The 20,301-nt window shown below is 40.1% G+C and overlaps 1 protein-coding gene across 1 annotated transcript; it reads left to right on the top strand.

Moving 5' to 3' along the window:
• Positions 1-3,847: 3,847 nt before the first annotated feature.
• gps1 (G protein pathway suppressor 1) lies at positions 3,848-20,176 on the top strand. Its single transcript, XM_061748631.1, has 14 exons — positions 3,848-4,022; positions 5,394-5,486; positions 5,692-5,873; positions 8,385-8,549; positions 8,687-8,822; positions 9,790-9,867; positions 13,818-13,878; positions 14,002-14,087; positions 15,535-15,629; positions 15,714-15,819; positions 15,932-16,012; positions 16,104-16,241; positions 16,324-16,458; positions 19,125-20,176. The coding sequence occupies exons 1-14, from the start codon at positions 3,990-3,992 to the stop codon at positions 19,197-19,199; spliced, it is 1,464 nt and encodes a 487-aa protein (XP_061604615.1). The 5' UTR covers positions 3,848-3,989; the 3' UTR covers positions 19,200-20,176.
• The last annotated feature ends 125 nt before the right edge of the window (positions 20,177-20,301 follow it).

The following is a 20,301-nucleotide window of genomic DNA, read 5'->3' as shown; positions in this document are numbered from 1 at the left end:
TGGGTTCACTGAGTCACTTTTGTATCATTCATTTCCAATTTGTTACAATACGGCGGCGGTGCGGACAACGGCTGAGTCACACCCACCCCACTGTTTTTCGCTTCCTTTCTTGACTGTTTTAATGCACATCCCATTGCCAGCATTCTAGCTCTTGCCATTACTTTTTCTGTCTTTTTGTGATTTTCTCTTACCTTCCTGCCTCTAGTGGACAATTGACTCGTCTTCTCTATTTCCTTTTCTAACTTGTCTTTTCTATTTGAACACACTCTCCCGACTTCCTTCATCAGTGAAATTAAACAAGCAGCAGTTGATAATGCAGGAAACCAGCCATCTTCACAACATTCATCCATCCATTTATAAAGTTCTTCTTTCTTTCCCTGTCTATCTTTCTCAGACAATCCTCCCACACATACATCACATGCATTCTTTACTTGCTCTCTTAACAGTATTTTTTGACCATGGTCTGGAATGACACGCAAGTCGAACCATTCCGATTCTCGATTGAATTCCCCTTCCATTTTTTCTGCTGTTTTTTTCTTCTTAAGTACTTATTTTTTGTGGATCCACAATATACCTTTATTTCTCATATTTCAAAGACACTTGCTTAATAGCCAAACAAAAGCGTCCGAGCCTTAATTTCGCAAAAGTGGTCGAAACTCTTTTCTTAAACAAAAGTACTTGACATTAAATCCAAACAAAAGTACTCGAACCTCAATTTATCAAAACCACTCGATACTTCTTCTTCAAAGAGACTTATCTCCTTGTTACTTGTTTCACCGGTATTTTGTACATAATTTATTATACAAGGATTTACGGACTTTAGGATTTCACTGTAACATGAAGCAAGTCAACCTTATATACCAAATTATGTTATTTAAAGTTCATCCAGTCAAACAATCAATTTAGATTCCAATAGAACATAAATTCTTGCCTTGTATCAGTCGACAGATAGAAGATCAATTGGGAGGATAAATGTCCTCTTACCTTTATTCGTGTGGGCCCGATGTTCTGTCTGTCGCCCAACACCTCAGCCCGAAATCACGTCCGGGGTCACCAATTGTTGAAGGATGGTATCTCTCCGCCAGTCCTTCGCGTGTTCGTTGAATTTCGGATGATGAGAATGTTGGAGTCCGAATCAGAGACTGGAAATGAACTTCTTTAAGATCTTTTATTGCAGAATATTCTGGGTACAAATGTTCTACAGGCAAAGGCTGCAGCTGCACAAAAGGTGCGCTTTCTCAGCGTCCAGTGCGAGATTATATACAGTGTTCAGGGCGGTGTTTAAAGCTTGAGCAGGGTGGATCCAAGGTCACAGCATTATCTCTTCTTGGGGCAAAACATCCTGTTTTGCGGCTGACATGTAGTTTTCACACTTACGTGATTATCAGAACATATTAATACTGAGGTTACAAATAAGTCTATGTATAATCATGACATCAGTATATCACGTGCGAGGGCCTTCAACATACATTACATGATATTGCTGTGGCTGGCGGAAACCGCTCTTAGGCGAGGAAGGTCGGAGAGATCCTTGTTCATGGTTCCAGGCAGGCAGGGAACAACGTCCGAAGCAAAAGTACAAGTGATGACTATAGGAGCCTGACTGAGATCAAAATGCATAACAAGGCGGGATGAATAGACAAAGTATACACATTAGAATTTTTAAAGTGTCTGGATACAACAAACTGGCCAATGAGTGCTGACGATCTGGCGGCATGGTTTAAGACTGTCTTAAGAACAGGCAGCTTGTGGCTGGCTCCAACACATAGACATCACGCTGCATTGTATTCGTTTTCTTCTTCGCAGATTTTTCGTCTTTGGTGTTTTGGAAGCGCCTTCTTCAAAAGTTGCTGATAAAAGTGCTCCTTTCGTTTACTTCTTTCTCCCTCCATTTTTTCAACACTCATATATTTCTATATAAGCTTTGGCATAGATTTCATAGACCGATAGATGCCACCCCTAGGTCCAAGGAGCAAAATATACTGTATAATTCTATGGCTGAGCCGCTGAAGATCAACCTAAAGGGGATGTTCTGTGCAGCATCATTGGACTGAAGGGGGATTTTGGAGCTGTGACATGATCGCACGGGTGTCAGGCTCTTCTGTCAGGCAAATGTACAGGAAGATGGAAGACTACAAGTCACAACTAGGTAGTGGTCAACTACGAAACATGGAGAGGAAAATGGTGAACAATGCCCATTGACCAGTACTGACTGAAGCATCTATTTCTCACAAGATAGCCTTCCGTGTGAATTATGTTGCTTCTTTCTGAGGAATGCCTTTGGTGTCAACTTGTGTTACATGCAAAAGGTCAAAGAGCAGTGTGCCCTGCTGCCAAACTGTGGTGGTCTTGTACTGTCCACATGCCAGAATCTCAGGGTTTCTTAAAAAAATAAATACAAAAAAATACACATATATATATCAATGGAGTTGGATACGGAATGCAGATTTAACCACTCTGCATTCACGATGTGCTGTATTTTATCGCCACCTGCAGGACAGAATTATGAATATTTCTCTGGTGCCAGGATTAGTGATTGGTGAGACCAGTGTTACCCAACCTTTATTAAGCCATGGAAGGCAAATATTTACCATGCGAAAAAGGTCATGGCACACTACCAAACAAAAGTGCCACAAAAATTACTGAAACTACTGACTACTGAAATAATGATCTCGTCTCTATTTCGTCACGAATTTATTTAGTGTGAAATCTGGGCCTATTTCAATGAATACAAAACCCATTTCCCCTCAGCAAACCATGACTATATTCTTTTATTCTGTTGTGTGAATGGCAACCGGTGGCTACAAAGATTATTGTACCTTCTTCCCTCTAGTGGGAGAGAATTGTTAATTGTTCACTACTTCGCTGGCATACTTAATTTCTAGTAAATAAATATTTTTTGACCAAGTGAGTAAAAGAGGATCATTTCATGACCTCATGTATATACATGCATCATTACAATTCATTTATCAGTTTTGCTGAACCCACCATAGACTGCTGTTGCCCCTTTCTGGATCAGTAATACAATATTTTCTGGTACTTTTGCTTAATAACCTTTTCTATGAAGACACATTCTAAAAGTCACCCTTCTACTTTTACTTCTATTTATTTCATGTGTCATCCCTGCTACCCAAGCTGGCCGACTCTACCCAACACGGAGCACGAGGCCCCCTCCATCGGCAATTTACATACACTTAAAATAGAATAACATGGTTTTCATTTATAAGATAACATGTCACCAATTTAAACTATATAATAAAATTCAAAATAATTACAATTTAAAATGTTCATTTGTTATTATCATTTGTAGTAATATGAACTGGGAATAGATTTTCACGTGAATCTATGTGAACCTTTCCATTGTTAGTTAGAATTAGAGTTTGAGTTGATGGTAATAACTCATTTCAAATTGAAGACAAATTTTTACCCAATTCTGTGGTGACCCTTGAAGGCTATGGTGCCCTTAATTAGTATTTGCCCATGCTGTATTGCCTAATGATTTTTGTTTGTTTGTTTTACTTAAGGTGGTAATCATGTAAACGAGTGGGTTTCACAGTCCGTTTTGATCATAAACCTGCTTTGGCATGCGAGTGGCCTTGTAGTAGTGATAATAGAGAAGGTAAGTGTCCCAAATGCTAATATACTGTAGGACTTAACAACAGTTAGCTTGTAGTGGGATAGTAGTCAAATGTAAACACAAGCAATGCTACTAAACAAGAAATAGTTAGCTAGACACTCTTGTGTTACATAATACTGCAAAAAAATAGGAGAGGGGATAGGAGCACTCCTTTTTGTTTTGTTTTTAAATTGTCGTGCCAAACAGCCGTCAACGCGTTGGCCTGACAGTGCTGTATAGTATTTTGGAGTAAATGTGCGCCTTCTCGCGATCCGTAGTCCATCCGGATCTCAAGACCAACACACAAATTCACACCGCTGCTGGATTGCTCTGCGTAACATAGTCATATTGTTAATAAGTATACAAGTTAAATATGCCTTTGCCTGTGCAGGTTTTCAACTTTCAGGTAAGTGTGTCGCTGTTTTCATGTACAAAAACGCAATCAACTAACGGGTGTTATCCATGAAACCAAGAGTAACGCATTAGCTGGCTAGCCGGCTAAGCTAAACTACAGAACTTGACTAACAAACGGAAAATCCCAAGCACAGACTCACGTTATTACAACCATAATTTAGTTAAATAGCAAAGCCGTACGTTTTTGCTCCAAAATAAATGTAAACGTGCTTTTAGTCCTTTCCATGAAGGGCTACGATTACGAACAAGTGACCTAATTGTTTATAAGTGCTCAGTGCGTAAGGTGCAACCAAACAAAAATGTACCTGATATACGATAACTACTTGTAAATAGAATAAACATAAACTTACCATCTCATTTTGAACAGTTTTTAAATTACGTTTGGAACAGTTAGCTTAAACACGGCCTTGGATGGCTAACAAACAACACTGACGGCCGATACAGTATTTAGGTTTAAAGAACACCGAAAAACAGCAAACTATGCAAGTACCCAATATAAGTACTTGTATTTCAACTTAATGGTGGTCGCATTGACGATGGAACAGGTTGTTTACATGTGTGCGTCGTAAATAACGATAGGTCGCAATAACAAGTTAACTTTCTGTTGGTTGGTAGCAACCTGCTTGTCACGAGCTTTGGCAAGTATCTTCATGGATTTGCATCATTTACAGAATAACATCTGATCTGTATAACAGCCAAATTATTTCAAAGAGTGCATCTGAACATTACTATTCCACCAACAACAACCTACTGATACGATGGAATGTTACAAAGCCATACTTACCTTCGTTTCCAACGTTCTGTATTTTGAGACATTTCTTGCTTACTATTATTGTGCCGGAAAGCCTTGTTTACAAGGCCATTGTAAATCCGGTCAGTGTCTTAATATTTTAACCTTCATTTTCATGTTTTTTCGTGTTGGTTTACATAATTGCGATTTCACTGTTTTAATTTTTGTAATATATTTGAACAATATTCAGTAATACATACTGTAGATAAATACATAGTGTGACAGTAATTAAATGTATTGTATCACAAGTTCAATACAAGTACTGGCAGATAGATAGATAGATAGATAGGTAGATAACTCAGTAACTAACTTTAATAATTCTGTGAGGGTAATTAGATGGCCACAGCAGCTATGTTCACCATTACACCAACAAAAATAGGAGCAAACAACAAAGTAAAAAAAAAAACACCATTTGTCGGGGACCCAATGAATATAAACATCTAATCAAAACAAGGAGAAAAGAAGACAGATTTAAGATTTGCAAGTAATAGATGAAAAAGTATAGATATAGTCCAATTAGTAAATCAGCCAAGCAGATTATTGCTCAAGTGTGAACTGGTGCATTTGTCATAGGGAGCTGTGGAACCTATGCAGATTGATGCAGACCCCCAGGAGGACCAGCAAAATGCTCCAGACAACAACTATATAGTGGAGAACCCAACACTGGTACCTGTTGTCAAAACACTGTATATTCATTGTTGCACACAAGTGTATTGCCTTTGCACAATTGATGATTGATTGGAATATTACACATTTGTCCTCACATTAATCATTTGCATGTGACAAGTGTAAAGGCATTTATTTAGGGTGTTAATGGAGCCACCCTATATAGTATGTCATTCACATTTGAGCTCTCTTGCTTTCTCTTTAGGACCTAGAACAATATGCGACCAGTTACAGTGGACTAATGCGTATCGAGAGACTCCAGTTCATCGCAGAGCATTGCCCGCAGCTCAGAGTGGAATCCCTGAAGATGGCTCTAACCTTTGTCCAAAGGACCTTCAACGTTGACACTTATGAAGAGGTCCACCGCAAACTAACTGATGCCACACGGTACTATAGTGCCCTTAATACGACATTGCAATTACCTTCTTTTAGCGCTGGAATTAATGTTTCTATTGCCGTGTCGTCATTGTGTGAGCATACACCATCACTAGCGTGGTTCAGATGGAGCCTAATATTCCAATTAGAAAAAAAAGAGAGTCAGTCAGGATAAATAGATCATTCCGTTTCACAGGGGTCGAATATTCCTTTCCCAAAACCGATCAAAAGTAATATTTTGTCATATACAGTGCCACCAGAAAATATTCACACCCCTTCACTTTTTCCACATCATGCTGTGTTTTATTCTAAAGCTGATTTTGAGTATAGTTTTCTTTTAAAAAAAAATAAATCTACATAATATATTCCATAATGACAAAGTAAAAAATTATTTTTAGACAGTCGTGTAAATCCATTGAAAATGTTAACATTTAAACATAATGGGTACATAGGTATTCACACCCTTGGCTTAATATTTTGTTGAAGCACATTTGGCAGCAATCACAGCCTCAAGTCTTCTTGGGTATGTCTCTAAGAGCTTGGCACACCTCTTTCTGGGGCATTTTCTCCCATTATTCTCTGTAGAGCCTCTCTAAGTCAGTCAGATTGGATGGGTAGCGTTGGTGGACAGCCATTTTTAGGTCTTTCCAGAGATGTTCGATTACATTCAAGTCCGGGCTCTCGCTGGGCCACTCAAGGACATTCATAGGCTGCTCCTGAAGCTGCTTCTTTGTTATCTTGGCTGTGTGCTTTGGGTCATTATCATGTGAACTGAGGCCCTAGTCTGAGTTCCAGAGCACTCTGGAGCAAGTTCTCTTAAAGAATTTCTCCATATTTGGCAGCTGTCATCTTACCCTCTATGCGAACTAGTCTCCCCGTTCATGCAGCAGAAAAACAGCCCCACCGCATGATGCTGCCAATGCCATGCTTCACAGTAGTGATGGCGTTAGCCAGGTGATGAACAGTGCCTCTTCTTCTCCAGATATGACGCTTGCAATTTAGACCAAAAAGTTTTGTTTTGGTTTCATCAGACCAGAGAATTTTGTTTCTGCAGGTCTGAGAATCCTTAAGGTGCCTTTTGGCAAACTCCAAGCAGGCTGCCATGTGCCTTTTAGTGAGAAGTGGCTTCCGTATGGCCGCTCTACCATAAAGGCCTGATTGGTGGAGTGCGTTAGCAATGTTTGACCTTCTGAATGGTGTTGTCCTATCTCCGCAAGGGAACACTTGGAGCTCCGCCTTATTGACCATAGGCCTTCTTTCCCGGTTACTCAGCTTGGTCGGACGGCCAGCTCTAGGAAGGGTCATGGTGGTTCCAAACTTCTTCCATTTCGGAATAATCGAGACCACAGTGCATTTCAGGACCTTCAAGGCTGCTGAAATCTTTTTTTTTTTTTTTTTTTTTAAAGAAAACTATATTCAAATCAGCTTTAGAATAAGTGTAACAGCAAAATGTGAAAAATGTGAAGGGGTGTGAATACTTCCTGGTGAAACTCTAAATGGTGAATCAGAATGTTGTCAGGCTGCGTTCTGTCTGTACGTGCTCGGTCTTGACGTACTGTAAATGCTCAGTGACGTCATTTATCCGCACAGTGGACGCCTCAGAGTGCTTGTGCATGGGAGCCTGGAGGAGGGGAAAAAAATTCGGGAAGGTATCTGTCCATTGAACACGCCTGGCTGTCTCAGAGTGCACCTCGGGTGGCCGCAAGGGCGCAGAGTGCTTGCTGAAATTTGCCCCGGAGGATAACTTCATCCATCCATTTTCTGAGCCGCTTCTCCTCACAAGTGTCGCGGGCGTGCTGGAGCCTATCCCAGCTATCATCGGGCAGGAGGCGGGGTTCCACCCTGAAGTGGTTGCCAGCCTATCGCAGGGCACATACAAACAAACAAGCAGTCGCACTCACATTCACACCTATGGGCAATTCAGAGTTGTCAATTAACCTACCATGCATGTTTTTGGGATGTGGGAGGAAACCGGAGTGCCCGGAGAAAACCCACGCAGGCACGGGGAGAACTTGCAAACTCCACACAGGCGGGGCCGGGGATTGAACCCCGATCCTCAGAAGTGTGAGGCAGACGCTCTAACCAGTCGTCCACCGTGCCGCCTGGAGGATAACTTGAAGGGGCAAAAAAATTCAGGAAGGGACCAGTCCGTCACACTCCCCTAGCCTCCACAGATTGCACCTTGGTCAGCCGTGAGTGCGGCAACGGCCTGCTGTTTACATAGATCAGCGCATGTCACACATTGGAATGATTTCAATCAAAATGAAATCATGTCCGCATGTAAACTTGGCTACTGTGTGAATTAGGCACAGTTGTAAAAGCTCCTTGAGTCTCTAGAAGGAAGAAAAGAAACTACAGTTCAGAAGTTGTAATCAAAATGTTCCTATTAATGCCTAGTTCCATGGATAATCGTTTTAATGTATACAGATCAGCTTTCTATGTAATCATTTGGCTCATTGTGTCGGAGGGGCTAATTATTATAATTACTGTGATTAACAAAATGTTTTCTGTTTTTGCCTTAAGGGAAGTCCAGAGTGTACCAGAAGTTGCTCCAGAGGGTGCGGTTGTCCCTCCTCCTTTGGATTCAGCGTGGGCAGAGTCTACCAGGAAGAAGGCTCTGCTTAAATTGGAGAAACTGGACACCGATCTCAAAAATTACAAGGGGAATTCAATTAAAGAGAGCATCAGGTACGATAAAAGAATTATGAGCAATGTAGGAATAAGTTTGAATAAGTTTGTAGCATATTTGTTAGCGATTTAAATTATTTCAAAGACTATGCAGTCTAGTAAAATGGTACTCATCCTTGCTTTCTCACCATCCTTAGGAGAGGACATGATGACTTGGGGGACCATTACCTCGACTGTGGTGACCTCAGCAATGCCCTCAAGTGCTACTCTCGAGCCAGGGATTATTGTACCAGTGCTAAACATGTCATTAACATGTGTCTGAATGTAATCAAGGTAGAGAAAATGACACACCAACATTCAGACCCTCTTTTTGTATTCTATAGCAAGACTCCTTACAACTAGTGGTCAGGGTTATGAATGTCCAGCTGTATCTTCACAATTATTCTCTAGCATTTTAGACAAAAGTTAAAACATCAATGACCTCTAGGGGGCATTCAAAGATTGGCTACTGAAATAGGTTTCGCTCAAATCAACATAATAATGGGTGGTAACTTACTGTAATTACATTAGTTTATTGCAATTAAATTAGTTTAACAAATACTGTTAATGACATGCTTACTCTAACTTTCTCACTGTCTCTCCTATATGGACGGTGTTGTCCAGAGTTTGCGTCGGTTTAGCTTTCCCTTTTTTTTCCCCCCACACAGCGTTGCTTGAACGCGGCATCCTTCTCCTTGTGTACGTTCTTCAGGTGCCCGATCAAATTTATTGTGTTGGAGCATTTAGATGACGTTCCTCACGACATATACTTCAGTTATGCACAGACTGCAAATAACTTGCGTGTTGCTTGTCTGAGACACCGCAAAATAGTCCTACACCGACAACGTGTATTTTCACTGATAAGCTTGAAAAACAGTTTATTGGCCGTTAGATAGTTACAATACTACGTTACAAGACACATGACGGGGCTAAAAATAAACTAGCTTTTGGATTCATACGCGACGGCGACGCGGAGTAAATCGATGACTTCATTGATTGGATCGGCGAATTGTGACATGAAAGCTGATCAGCATAAAATGCTAATTATCGGCCGATACCGATCAAAGTGATCAGATTGGTGTAAAGTTTAGTTTTTGCCACTTCTTCTTCAGGGCCGGTGGACTAAGCATCGAAACTGGGAACCAAAATTTTAATGATTCCGGGAAAACCGGAATGTTAGTCGCGCTTCCAATCGGTTATCAATTCTCGATGCCCAACCCTAATGTGTTTTTTTGTTTTTGTTTTTTTTTTGATCGCACAGGTTAGTGTTTATCTCCAGAACTGGTCCCATGTACTGAGCTATGTCAACAAGGCTGAATCAACACCAGAGATTGCAGAGGTGAGCATCATTCTCCTTGAAGAGAATGTCACTTTCACTCAAATTGTGCTTGAAGCTGTTTATTCCTGCATTAATGAGCCATTACAAGGGATACAACACCCTCTTGTACGATTCAACTAAACAAGCGTGTGAGAAGGCCCCAAGACAGCAACAGCTTATCAGAAATAATTAGGCGTGTAACGATAGACAAACAATTCAACACAAGACTGGTTATTATAAAATCAAACAGAAGAAAAGCAAAATAAAAAAGATGACGGAAAAAAACTAACAGAAGGCAGAAGTAGATTTTTTTCTCTCTATCAATGTACAGCCCAAATTCCAATGAAGTTGTGACGTTGTGTTATACATAAATAAAAACAGAATACAATGATTTGTAAATCATGTTCAACCTATATTTAATTGAATACACTACAAAGACAAGATATTTAAAGTTCAAACTGATAAACTTGATTGTTTTTAGCAAATAATGATTAACTTAGAATTTTCTGGCTACAACACATTCCAAAAAAGCTGGTGGTAAAAAAGACTGAGAAAGTTGAGGAATGCTCATCAAACACCTGTTTGGAACATCACACAGGTGAACAAGCTAATTGGGAACAGGTGGGTGCCATGATTGGCTATAAAAGGAGCTTCCCTGAAATGCTCAGTCGTTCACAAGCGAGCGAGTTTCACCTCTTTGTGAACAAGTGCGTGAGAAAATAGTCCAACTGTTTAAGGACAATGTTCCTCAACCTACAATTGCAAGGAATTTAGGGATTTCATCATCAACGCTCCATAATATCATCAAAAGGTTCAGAGAATCTGGAGAAATCAGTGCATGTAAGCGGCAAGGCCGAAAACCAACATTGAATGCCCGTGACCTTCGATCCCTCAGGCGGCACTGCATCAAAAACCTACATCAATGTGTAAAGGATATCACCAGATGGGCTCAGGAACACTTCAGAAAACCAATGTCATTAAATACAGTTCGGCGCTACATCTGTAAGTGCAACTTGAAACTCTACTATGCAAAGCAAAAGCCATTTATCAACAACACCCAGAAACGCCGCCGGCTTCTCTGGGCCTGAACTCATCTAAGATGGACTGATACAAAGTAGAAAAGTGTTCTGTGGTCCGACGAGTCCACATTTCAAATTGTTTTTCAAAAATTGTGGACGTCGTGTTCTCCGGCCTAAAGAGGAAAAGAACCATCTGGACTGTTATGGACACAAAGTTCAAAAGCCAGCAGCTGTGATGGTATGGGGCTGTGATAGTGCCAGTGGCATGGGTAACTTGCACATCTGTGAAGGCACCATTAATGCTGAAAGGTACATGCGTGTTTTGGAGAAACATATGCTGCCATCCGAGCAACGTCTTTTTCATGGACGCCCATGCTTATTTCAGCAAGACAATACCAAACCACATTCTGCACGTGTTACAATAGCGTGGCTTCATAGTAAAAGAGTGCGGGTACTAGACTGGCCGACTCGCAGTCCAGACCTGTCTCCCTGCAGTCCAGACCTGTCTCCCATTGAAAATGTGTGGCGCATTATGAAGCGTAAAATACGACAACGCAGACCCCGGACTGTTGAACAGCTGAAGCTGTACATCAAGCAAGAATGGGAAAGAATTCCACCGACAAAGCTTCAACAATTAGTGTACTCAGTTACCAAATGTTTATTGAATGTTGTTAAAAGAAAAGGTGATGTAACACTGTGGTAAACATGACCATGTCCCAGCTTTTTTGGAACGTGTTGCAGCCATAAAATTCTCAAGTTAATGATTATTTGCTAAAAACAATAAGGTTTATCAGTTTGAACATTAAATATCTTGTCTTTGTAGTGTATTCAATTAAATATAGGTCGAACATGATTTTCAACTCATTGTATTCTGTTTTTATTTATGTTTAACACAAGGTCCCAACTTCATTGGAATTGGGGTTGTACATGTTCAGTAGGAGTAGGAAGAAGTAATGAACTTATCGGGTGCTACTCCTAAACCTGAGTACAGAGTGGATTTGGCTAATAATAAGGAAACAGGAAGCTATTCATATACAATATACTCTCGGTATTCAAAATAACGGGCCCATGTAAGGGAATCACAACAGTTATAAAAAAAAAAAAAAAAAAAAAAAAAAAAAACGCTCACGTGACATGCCGACCGATCACGGCAGATAAAGGTGGTCATGCGCTGTCATACGGTTTGTAATTGTATGGTTATCTTATATTTCCCTCTCACCGCTACTGAGGGGGAGTTAGTTCACTTTAGTTTTTCCTGTCAGGGTCGAAGGCGGTGCCTCTTGCTCCAGTCTGGGCGGACAAGCTCACCGGCTTTCACATGCGAGGAGCGGAGCAGCCACAAGCCTTGCAATCGATCGGTAAAGGGAAGCCCGGGCGGCCCACAGTGGCCACCCAGGTTGCCGCCCCGCACCAAAATAAAGCATATAACCGCGAGGAACGTTTGAAGTGTAGTGCAGCTAGCTAGCTGGCTAGCTGCCTTGTTTATCAAAGCACAAGCTAGTGATCCACCATGCTATCACAGTTTGTGGGCTGGCTAATCACAGTGGCGTGGTCCAAGGTAAACCCACTCGACTGGGCCTTTCACATCCACATGAACTCATGTATTGTACATCAGTTCAGTTTTGACAAACATCAGCTGAATACTGTATGTCATTTAGGCCACATTTTTCCTGCTTTTTAAATCTTTCACAATTAGCTGACATCTTAAGTTACTGTTACCATTTTTTTATATTCTCCGTCTGTCCACTAAGTATTTACCACCCAAATTTTCAATATTGTTGATTACTAATACCCTATTTAAATACACCCTACGCATTTGTTTGTTGCATTTATGGCACTTAATTTTTTTTGAAAGGCTTGTAAACATGCCTAAAACAATACAAACACATTTAAACACATTATATATTGAGAGAGAGCAATGGATAACACAAAAATATTGTCCAAACAGTATAAAAAGTAGAGCCACAAATGTAATCAAAATCTGCTTTGAGGAAGCGTTAATAATACATAAAGTACTAAACACATTAACAAACCTGCTCTTTGTCGGACAAAGTGAGGCTTGGAAAAAGCATCCAGTAGTTGATGTTATCGCTCGTTTTCTTGTCAGACAAGGCTGCTCCTCGTACTCTGCTATGGTTCTTTCAAAGGCTACAAATATTTCTTTGATCGCCGCACCTGGTCGCGCATTCAGTAACGCTCAGCATTTTTATTTTACACATTTTCACACGACAATCACATTCACGATACTTTACACTGATACATACATCTGCTGAGCGATGTGTTGATCATAAACGTCTCTATCATGTTAGCGGCCAGCAAGCTACGCTAGCGATCTTGAAAAGTGCTTAAAACATATCCACGCACACTGTGGTGTCCCGGTCTGACCACTAGGGGCACTACGAAGAGGAGTGTCTAGATGAGGAGCATATACAGTTCAGGATAGGAGGAAGAAAAGAGATGAAGAAGAAGGTAGCTTTGTGGTAACAGCTGTGTGCTAACTGAAAAATTAAGCAAGTAAAAGGAATTACAAGCGTGTTTCTTGGAAATACAACACATTCCCACCTCCATATGAAGTCTGCCGTGTGTAAATCCAATGTGTTATTTCCTAGTATCGATAAATTCAATTGATTACCTTTTTAATACGATTTAAATCGATATATTTTTGTCCGGAAGGCTAATTTGCAGAGTACAAATTGATCCAGTTGGATCGTTGCTTAATAAATCAATACATTCTTGTAATCGTTACACCCCTACAAATGATCCATGATGAAACATGATTGAATTGACACAGCAAATGGATTTAAGAAAAAAAAAAATGTTTTGCAAAGCCACCTTTAAAAGAGCCCAAGGAATCGCTTTGGAAAATGAATGGCACATATCCTGAAAGATGGATGAGTGTTCCATTACGCTGAACATTGTTTGGACTTTGCACGTTGTTTTCTCTTCATGCAGCAACGAGGAGAGCGAGACAGCCAAAATCAAGCAGTTCTTACCAAATTAAAGTGTGCTGCAGGTAAGAAAACATGACAGTCTGTTATGTTCTCCCTCTCTATGAAAACATATTATGCCCTATCATTGTTGGCGGATGAATTCTATGGTGTTTCAAATGCTTACAACGCTCTGGTTTATATTTAAGGCCTGGCGGAATTGGCTTCTCGAAAATACAAAGCGGCTGCCAAGTGCTTTCTGCAGGCTTCTTTTGACCACTGTGACTGTCCAGAGGTGAGTCATGTGTAACTGTGGTTGCTCCTCAAACCTGGCCCAACATTTTCATGGTATTTCCTTAAATTAGGGATGCAATGACACGCCAAAAATCATTTTGGTACATACCTTGGTTTTAGGGCCACGGTTCGTCCGCATTGGGAACAAACACATAAAACTGCTTTATCCTTTGTGTGAACAGGAACAAATTTAAGGCCAGCCTAAATCTTCTCTTTTAATGAAAATGCAACAAATAGTTGCAGTGGTTTAAATGGTGACGTACTGTGGTAACATAAAACGTCAGTTCTGGTTTAAGGACATTTGCATTGTGCGTACTCACTGTGTAGCCGTTTAGACTTTTTTGCTTTTCATCTACAGTGGATATAAAAAGTCTACGCAGCACTGTTCAAATGCCAGGTTTTTGTGTATAAAAAAATTGGACCACGGAATCATTTCAAAACTTTTTCCGCAATTAATGTGTCTTAACCTGTACAACAATGCAGCTGTTCGCCTTCTAACTCGAGCACGTAGGAGGGAGCACATAACCCCCCCATAGCCTCCCTTCACTGACTTCCTGTGCATTTTACAGTCCATTTTAAGATTCTTTTGTCTGTTTTTAAATCTTTAAATGGTCTCACCTCTCTGAGCTGCTCCACCCGTACACTCCTGTACGTTGCCTCAGGTCAGCCGACCAGACGCTCCTGGAGGTGCTGAGGACGATACGGAGGCTGAGAGGCAATAGAGTTTTTTCCGTTGCTGGTCCATCACTGTGGAATAACTTCCCCCTAAATATTAGGCAAGCCCCCTCCCTCACTGTCCATTTTTAAAACTCGTTTTAAAACCCATTTTTTTCCTTTGGCTTTCAACTCAGCATAAGACTGCACTTGTTTTAGTCTTGTTTTTAACATCACTGTTAATCTATTATTTAAATTTACCCTATGTTTAATTGTTTTTACATGTTTTATTTTAATATAATGCACAGCACTTTGTGTGCAGCTGTGGTTGCTTTAAAGTGCCCAATAAATAAAAGTTGAGTTGAGTTGCGAGAACACTTTTGGATGAATTAGAGCGGAGACTGAGAGCCAGGCCTTCTTGTCCAATATCAGTGTATAAACTCACAAATGCGCTTCAGGAAAAATGGTCATAAATTCACACAAACAACCACAAACCTCGTGGAAAGCCTTTCCAGAAGAGGTGAAGATGTTATAATTGCAGAGGGTGGACCAATGTTATAATAAAACCGATGGATTTAGAATGGGATGTCACTTAAGTTCACATCTGAGTCAAGGCAGGTGAGAGAATCCTTTTGGCAATAGTGTATTAGTGGGCTATTGTACAGCAGAATTTGCTTGTAAGTTCTAACACATTGTTACATGTAATGTTCCAACAATATTATTGTCCTGCACAAAAATGAAAGGCAAGTTTTGGGTGGCAACTCCCATTGCGTAATTTCTGGATTTCTCTTCAGCTTTTGTCACCCAGTAATGTAGCAGTCTATGGAGGTTTATGCGCTCTGGCCACATTTGACAGACAGGAGCTCCAACGCAACGTCATCTCGAGCAGGTAATAGATTAGCTGTTGTTTAAATATTCTGTTTCACAAATAGTACACTTTTATGTTAATCTTTTTTTGTTGTTGTTGTCCAAGCTCTTTTAAGTTATTTCTAGAATTAGAACCTCAAATTCGCGACATCATCTTCAAGTTCTATGAATCCAAATATGCGTCTTGTCTCAAACTGCTGGATGAAATGAAGGTAAGAGCAGGAAACACAAGTTCCGATTGGTAGTCGAGAGAGAAAGAAAGAATTAATGTATGTGGTACAGTAATGTTGTTTCTGGATGAACAATATTGGTTTGTACCTCCAGGATAATCTTCTTCTAGACATGTACTTGGCCCCGCACGTCCGGACACTGTATAGCCAAATCAGAAACAGAGCTCTTATCCAGGTAACACAAAACACTGTGTACAATTGAAATCATATCAATTAACACTTAACCATTGTATTTTGATTTGCATGACACATGCTGGTGTTTTCAGTATTTCAGCCCATACGTGTCAGCGGACATGACGAAGATGGCTCAGGCCTTCAACACGACAGTGGCGGCCCTCGAAGATGAGCTGACCCAGCTCATCTTGGAGGGGCTCATAAATGCACGCATAGACTCCCATAGCAAGGTGAAAGACGTGCTGAAATCTAGATAATCATTTTTTTAATCAAATGTTTGAAATGCTGATCGTCTCAACATGCTCTCAATAGATTTTGTACGCAAGGGATGTGGACCAGAGAAGCACCACGTTTGAGAAGTCACTCCATATGGGCAAAGAGTTCCAGAGACGAGCCAAAGCCATGATCCTCCGAGCGGCTGTGCTACGCAATCAGATCCATGTCAAGGCAAGAAAAACAGGATTTTATTTGTCTCAACATTGGCATGAATCCACTTCTCTCATCTTGGCACAAGCTTTAATATACATTTTTACTCATAAGTTTACGTGCCCTGGCAGAATTTATGATTTCTTGGCCTTTTTTCAAAGAATATGAATGATAACACAAAAACATTTCTTTCACTCGTGGTTAGTGCTTGGGTGAAGCCCTTTATTATGAAACAACGGTGTTTACAGAAACTACACTAGTTTACATAGCCTTGAGATTTTGGGCTGATAACATGGACACAAGTTGACAAATGGGTTTGAATAACTACTAAAGGTAACCATCCACACCTGTGATCTGCCTGCCTGTAATTAGTGTGTGTATAAAGGGCTCCTGACAGACTCTTGCACTGACATCTCTGGATGCTGAGTGATGGGGAAAGCAAAATAATTGTCAAAAGATCTGGGGGAAAAGGTAATTGAACTGTATAAAACAGAAAAGGGATATATGATATCCAAGGAACTGAGAGTGACAATCAGCAGTGTTTAAAGTCTAATTAAGAAGTGGAAAAGGAGAGATTCTGTTGAAACCAAACCACGATCAGGTCGACCAACAAAACTTCCTGCCACAACGGTCAGGAATATTGTTCGAGATGCAAAGAAAAACCCACAGATGACTTCAGCTGAAATACAGGACTCTGAAAAAAAGTGGATGTTTCAAGATGCACAATGCCCAAAAAAATCACGCTTACAATATGCCAAACAGCACAGAGACAAGCCTCAAAACCTCTGGAACAAAATAATTTGGAGTGATGAGACCAAAATGGAACTTTTTGGCCAGAACCATAAACGTTACATTTGGAGAGGAGTCAACAAGGCCTATGATTAAAGGTACACCATTCCTACTGTGAAACATGGAGGTGGATCGGTGATGTTTTGGGGATGTGTGAGAAACTTGGTCAAAATTGATGGCAAGATGAATGCATCCAAGGAACTGAGAATGCCAATCAGCAGTGTTCAAACTCTAATTAAGAAGTAGAAAATGAGAGATTCTGTTGAAACCAAACCACCATCAGGTCAACCAACAAAAACCTATGCCACAATGGCTAAGAAAATTGTTTGAGATGCAAAGAAAAACCCACAGATGACTTCAGCTGAAATACAGGACTGACAAAAAGTGGTGTGGACGTTTCATGATGCACAATAAGGAGGCCGCATTGTCGAGTCGCCAGAAGAAAGCCATTACGACGCCAATGCCACAAAAAAAAAATCACGCTTACAATATGTCAAACAACACATAGCCATATATATGTATGCATATATATGTATGCATATGTATGTATATATGTATGCATATATATGTATATATGTGTAAGCATATATATGTATATATGTGTAAGCATATATATGTATATATGTGTATGCATATGTATATATGTGTATATGTATGCATGTATATATGTATGCATGTATATATATGTATGCATGCATGTATGTATGTATGCATGAGTGGGCCACCGGAAATGACTAAGGTCGTCACTAAGTATATATATATACATATATGTTTGCATATATGCATATATATGTATATATATATATATGTATGTGTGTGTGTGTGTGTGTATATATACACACACACACACACATACATATACATACATATATATATATATATATATATATATATATATATATATATACACATATATATATATATGTATATATATATATATATACACATATATATATATATATATATGTATATATATATATATATATATATATATATATACACACATATACATACATACATGCCGAGCTCCACCGACTGCTCAGTAAAATGTGGAATTTCCATTACGTCATTCTCTGTGCGCCACTGAGTGGGCCACCGGAAATGACTAAGGTCGTCACTAAGTATATAAAATCAAATACTGAAAAATACAGCAAGGTGTAAGAGGAGCTGATCGGCATTGTGTCGTCTCCTTGAGTAGTGGCTTGGGTGAAAATGTCTCATTAAATAGTTACCTACTCTCGCTTTAACGGCATTTAACATCCATCCATCCATTTTCTGAGCCGTTTCTCCTCACTAGGGTCGCGGGCGTGCTGGAGCCTATCCCAGCTGTCATCGGGCAGGAGGCGGGGTACACCCTGAACTGGTTGCCAGCCAATTGCAGGGCACATACAAACAAACAACCATTCACACTCACAGTCACACCTACGGGCAATTGAGAGTCTCCAATGAATGCATGTTTTTGGGATGTGGGAGGAAACCGGAGTGCCCGGAGAAAACCCACGCAGGCATGGGGAGAACATGCAAACTCCACACAGGCGGGGCCGGGGATTGAACCCCGGTCCTCAGAACTGTGAGGCTGACGCTCTTAACCAGTCGGTCACCGTGCCGCCAGCATTTAACATTTAACAGCATTTACTGTTTCATGACAACGTAAGAATATAATGGCATTAAATCAGCAAAACTCCGTCCGATTTTGATTATTTTTAAAAGGGCTAATAATGGCCGATGAAGTTCATCGGTCAGACCCTATTTTGTACCACATTGAAAGAACCAAAACCAGCATGATGATTGGTTTTGATTAATGAAGGGGCAGTTTAGAGGTGAAACTCGATGACCCACTGTGGAGTGTGAACTGAAGTCAAACATTAATATCTCACTTGTGTCCTCTTCCCCCTCAGTCTCCACCTAGAGAAGGAAGTCAGGGTGAACTGACACCAGCGAACAGTCAAACGAGAATGAGCACCAACATGTGAGTCTGGACACTGGGAAAGATCGTCCAGCCGTTCTTCGACATCACACACCTCAGTCCACCCCCTAATTTTTTTTTGCTGGAGACGGAACATACATCACACAGTTTAAAGACTTTAACGTTCTGGATTGAGCTCTCTAATGACAGAAAAGCCTGAAATGATGTGGAAATGTAATTCAGAAGAAAACGTGAAAACTCAGCACTTATGCTCTTACTGTTTGGAGATGGACGATCTGCTTGCTCTTCATGGAGGACTCATGAACAGAAACAATGTTTTAAAATAAAATGCCTTCCTGATAAATGTTGTCTTCATTTAGTTGTGCGTTATATGACACACACACACACACACCGTTATTTCAGTATGCACCCAAATGTGATCGCCTAAACTGAGTTTTTAATGAGATAAACTAACTACGGTAACTAACTAAATCTCACCTTATACGTGGACCTCCTAGTGCCATGAGAATGACTTCTTTTTGGACAAATATAAATAAATACAAATATTTACTGTTCAATGGAAAATGACTGTGATTCAATTGAATTACTGTAAATTCACTATTAATTGTTAGCTGACGTGTACTGCTTTGACTGACATGGCTGAGAGCAGAGGAGCTTGTTTACAATTTGCAATTTTGACGATTTGGTCACTAAAGTTTGCAACTTTTCCGACTGCTCAAGCGACTTTTTTTTTTTTTTTTTAAGCTACTCATGATTATTATTTTTTTTAATAGGCCAAAGAGAAAAGAGCAAGTGTGTCTACTGTGTAGTGGTATGCCTACTTGTCAGTCATGAATTGTCAATGTGGATGTTTCTGACTGAATGTGTTTTACTAAAAATGAATTGTTGCACTTCAAGATATTTGGAACGGTAAAGCAAAACTTGATCAGGTTGCGTGAGCTGCTGTCTTCACTGTTGTGATATCAAGTAAACAGGCTATTGTCTTCCAATAAATCTCAGAGGAGTTATTTCATGTTTCACTCATCTTGATTCTTTAGTTTTTCTTTGAGTAGCTGTAGATTATGTTGAAATTTCAATTGGTGTTATTGGAGATAACACCAATGATTTGTTCTCAACAGCAGTTTACCATCATTCAAATTACCAATAAT

The sequence above is a fragment of the Phyllopteryx taeniolatus genome, chromosome 16 (assembly GCF_024500385.1).
Source record: "Phyllopteryx taeniolatus isolate TA_2022b chromosome 16, UOR_Ptae_1.2, whole genome shotgun sequence".
Lineage (NCBI taxonomy): Eukaryota > Metazoa > Chordata > Actinopteri > Syngnathiformes > Syngnathidae > Phyllopteryx > Phyllopteryx taeniolatus.
The sequence above is the reverse complement of the archived record's forward strand: the minus strand, read 5'-3'. Positions and strand labels throughout refer to the sequence as shown.

What these genes read in the sequence shown, in the direction of transcription:
- gps1 (XM_061748631.1), top strand. Translation starts at nt 3,990, where the DNA reads ATGCCTTTGCCTGTGCAGGTTTTCAACTTTCAG. An exon ending in TAGTGGAGAACCCAACACTG is followed by an intron (nt 5,487 to 5,691) that starts GTACCTGTTGTC and finishes CTTTCTCTTTAG; the next exon opens with GACCTAGAACAATATGCGAC. An exon ending in GCATAGACTCCCATAGCAAG is followed by an intron (nt 16,242 to 16,323) that starts GTGAAAGACGTG and finishes TGCTCTCAATAG; the next exon opens with ATTTTGTACGCAAGGGATGT.